This window comes from Akebia trifoliata, chromosome 11 (genome assembly GCF_017979445.1).
Source record: "Akebia trifoliata isolate Shusen 1 chromosome 11, ASM1797944v1, whole genome shotgun sequence".
Lineage (NCBI taxonomy): Eukaryota > Viridiplantae > Streptophyta > Magnoliopsida > Ranunculales > Lardizabalaceae > Akebia > Akebia trifoliata.
The window spans coordinates 41,257,749-41,261,802 of NC_141385.1; the positions used below are offsets into that span (position 1 = coordinate 41,257,749).

Below are 4,054 nucleotides of genomic sequence, written 5' to 3' on the forward strand. Positions count from 1 at the left end.
GGAAGTATCCAATTTAAGCAGTAGGTAGATGATCTACTCTTGTTGAAATTATTTGTTGAAATTATTTGTTTAATCTAGTATGTCCACATTGCCAAATTATTTGTTGAAATTGGGAACTCTACTCTTGTTAAGATTGGTATTTCACATCTTAATAAAATTATAATATACGAACTCCCTTATACGAACTCCCTCCATTTTAACAATCAAACTCTGGTTCTATGGGCAACATCTTCCCCAATCTCTAAATCCTTTTTGTATAATAGTCTTGAGATAATGAAATTGGTTGTGCTACGAAAGTATGTAGCAAATGCTTAGGGATCAGTTAATCAAAATAAAAAGCATTAAGAAATCTAATTAACAAATAAGATTAACTATTTTAATTAAAACTATAGCTAGTTTTCGATAATCCACAGTTAAGGGCATTGAAACCATAATTTACACCTCTAGGCATGGGCTCTCAACTTTACATGTTCCATATGCTTATGGGTTTGCTATTATTCTCCTCACTGTTCTAGTTAAAGCAGCCACTTTTCCCTTGACAAAGAAACAGGTTTGGTTGTAAAATTTGCATTTAAAAAATAATAATTTATTAATGACAAATTGAGTAAAGTTTTTGACAAAAATTGTTGAAAATGTAGGTTGAGTCTGCAATGGCGATGCGATCTTTGCAACCACAAGTAAAGGCGATCCAACAACGATATGCGGGTGATCAGGTGCTTTTTCTTCCTGGCATTTCATTCTAGTTGTAGTAACTAAGTTCGGATTCGGCAATTATTAGGCAAGAGTTCAGATCGGCTTATTTGGATAGGGATGGGAATTTTTCATAAAAATTTCGTGGAATTTTCGGGGACTATACAAAATTACAAATGATGTTTTTGGTTTTTCTTCCCAAAACCCATCATGTTCAACCTCACTAAAAAAATCTTTAAGTTGTTCTCGAGATTTGAAGGTTGGCAAAGATTAAATTTTGAGGTTGAAGAGTAAGAATGTTAACCCTATTCAGCAACTAATTGATTAATTGTTTATTTGCCGATTTAATTGTCCTGTCTCTTATTTGGAGAATTTTCGGTAAAATTAGGAGAATTTTGTGACTATGTTTCTAGTTGGTATATGACTTCTATTATACTAGTTTACACAATCTCATAATAAGTTCCACCAATATAAACAGGAAAGAAAATGAAGGCAGGGACTACAATCTATTAACACATGCTTATTTATTTATGATGACCCAGGAAATCAATGGACATTTCTAGTGAAACATTCCACTTCAAGCTGATGTTTTGGGTCTCTTGTTTCTTTTTTTTTTTTTTTTTTTCTTTTTTATGTTGTGATGAATAAAAAGCTTTATTGAAACAATGGGGGTCGAGAAGACCAGACCCGGCAGGCAACACAAAAGGAAGAACAAGGAAAGCAGAGGAGAAAAGAGAAAAAGATCAAAAATCAAGAACAAGCGATTACAATCCCGATCCCTCCTCCCCAATAAGTCCTCAAAGAATAACCCTTTTGCTTTGATAAAGATCGTGCTCCAGTGAAAAAAGAGACCCAAGACATCAATTACTATGTCGTGAACTATGTTTGGGTCTCTTGTTAGCCTATCCTTGAACTCCAAAGTTCTTATTTCTAACATGGCCTTAATAAAAACCATAATGCCTAGGGCTCCTTCTCTTGAAAGAAATAAAACATTTTTTCAGTTCCATTATTTGAAATCCAGCCAAGATTTGAAACAGATCAGTAAATGATGTTTTCCCTGATGATTAATCTTGACATTCATTTCTGCTTGCAGGAAAGAATACAACTTGAAACTGCCCGCTTGTATAAACTAGCCAGTGTAAACCCATTGGCAGGTTGCTTTCTTATCATCTGTGGTACCATTTCATCATTCCCAAACTATTGAATTCTTATTTGTGTGGATATGATTACGTGGAACCTTTCATGTATTCATCCAAAAATTAGTGTCGGTATTGTTGCTATGCTTTTCTACTAGGAAATCAAGCTTATGTTAGTTGGATTCAACAATCATATTAGGAGCATAATACCTGTCAATATATACATGAGTTATATATCTAGGGGCCTAGTTGCTTCACTGGTCTGTGCATGAGTCTTCTCCAAATGAACTTTAGATTGTTACCTCAGGAGTTTCAACCTTGAACTTCTTATTCTTCCCTGTTGATTGGTTTTAATTGGAATGGGTGTGGGTATTTTTTTGTTTGTTCAACTGTTAGTAAGTTTTGAAGGTTCTCAGAACAGTAACTTATAGAAGAAAGAAAAAGGTTCTTAGAACAGTATCCAACTTGCTACCTCTCTTCTCCTTCTCTATGTGAAAAGGTTTATCATATAGGATTTGGTTATAGAAATAGTTATTGGTCTTCTATAGATGCATGGTTTTATATTTGCATCTCTTTTCAAATAATACATACTCAACATGATCAGTTATGAAGCTTTATATGATTTGTTACCTGATAATCATATGATATATCGTAGTAATTTTCATAAATCATAGACACTAGTATTCTTTCATTTGATGTACTAATGCAAGGACAGAGGCTGCATATTTTGCACGGCATTTATGTTTCAAAATAGAGATTTGAGTTATCTTGGTATTGTACCTCTTGATGAGAGAAAAGCTTAAGATTGTCATTCTCTTGGCATTACTAGTTTGTATTTTGTATTTTTTTTGGGTTTGATTGCTATTTGTTATGAATTCTATTCTCGTTTTATTTTTTCAGTACCTATATTTTTTAACCTCACGAACTTTACTCTTTTTTAGGATGCCTACCAACTCTTGCCACGATACCGGTTTGGATTGGGCTTTATAGAGCTCTTTCAAATGTGGCAAATGAGGTGCCTACCGTCTGTATAAGCTATCTGATTCTTACCTTTTTATGGTTGTTTTTACAAGTTCTGCTGTTCCTTTTTTTTCCCTCCCTAATCTACTTGTGCATCTAATTGTGTTATTTTCCTTCTAATGTTAAGGGGCTTCTTACAGAAGGCTTTTTCTGGATAGCATCTTTAGCTGGTCCAACTACAATTGCTACAAAGCAAACTGGCAGTGCGATATCTTGGCTTTTCCCTTTCGTTGTAAGTGCCATGAATCGTTTTAAAGGCACATTATCTATCTTCAAGCACCACTTACATTAAAGTTGTTGGAACAACCTTACTTTTAAAGGCTTTCAAGTATTCAACTGAAATACTTGGTGTACTTGGATTGCATTTTTATTTTTTTTATAAATGATTATAATTTGATTCATCAAATGAAATAACATAAATTATTAAAAGTTTTCGATGTCTCTGGTGGCATTTTAGATATCAATGATGTAGTTTAGCCTTTACCAGATCTATAGAAATAAAATCAACGTGCTTTTCTTTTTTATTAACCAATGAACCTTCCATGTAGTGTATTCTTTTAGCTGCAAAGGAGAAACATCAGACAAGAAATGCTTCCGATCAAAATTTGTTATTAAACCAAGAAAACTGGGATGATGTGGTTGGATCTCCTTATTACCTAAAGTAAAAGGTAAAAAGAAAAGGAAGCTGTAAATAAAATGACAGACACTCATTGCACTTATGAGGAGCGGAATCAAGGTGGCCATTTTTGTTGAGAATGACCCATACTATCTTACTAAAAGAAAAGCAATCAGTCAGTCTTCGACAAGTCCTATGAACCACATGTTCATGTGGCATTCCAAAACACAATTAGGTACGTGCCACATGGTTATAGTAAATTCAATATAATTTAGAAAAGAAATTCGACAATGACCTATTTTCTCCATTGAATTTCAATAGTCGTCCATTTTCAAATTCTTAGATCCGGAAAAAATGTATTTTTTTTTTTTAATTTTTAATTTTTAATTTTCTTTTTCAAACTTAACCTAAACAATTAAGTATAGAGGACTGACTGCGTGACATTTGAACCGATGAGGTAGCCCAAAGGAGAAGCTTGTTCCACCCTCTACATGGTCCTTCGGTTCATGCCACCTTTTCCCATATTTATTTTAGTGGTTGCTCATGCCTAAGATGGGAGCATCCTCTTTGGAGTCATGGGGTAGAAGAGGAA

The 4,054-nt window shown here is 33.8% G+C and overlaps 1 protein-coding gene across 1 annotated transcript; it reads left to right on the forward strand.

Moving 5' to 3' along the window:
- The first annotated feature begins 273 nt into the window (after positions 1-273).
- Positions 274-3,161, forward strand: LOC147391714 (ALBINO3-like protein 1, chloroplastic). The gene is made up of 6 exons (XM_086459100.1): positions 274-296; positions 448-550; positions 639-713; positions 1,784-1,844; positions 2,768-2,841; positions 2,974-3,161. The coding sequence occupies exons 1-6, from the start codon at positions 274-276 to the stop codon at positions 3,136-3,138; spliced, it is 501 nt and encodes a 166-aa protein (XP_086315226.1). The 3' UTR covers positions 3,139-3,161.
- Positions 3,162-4,054: the final 893 nt, after the last annotated feature.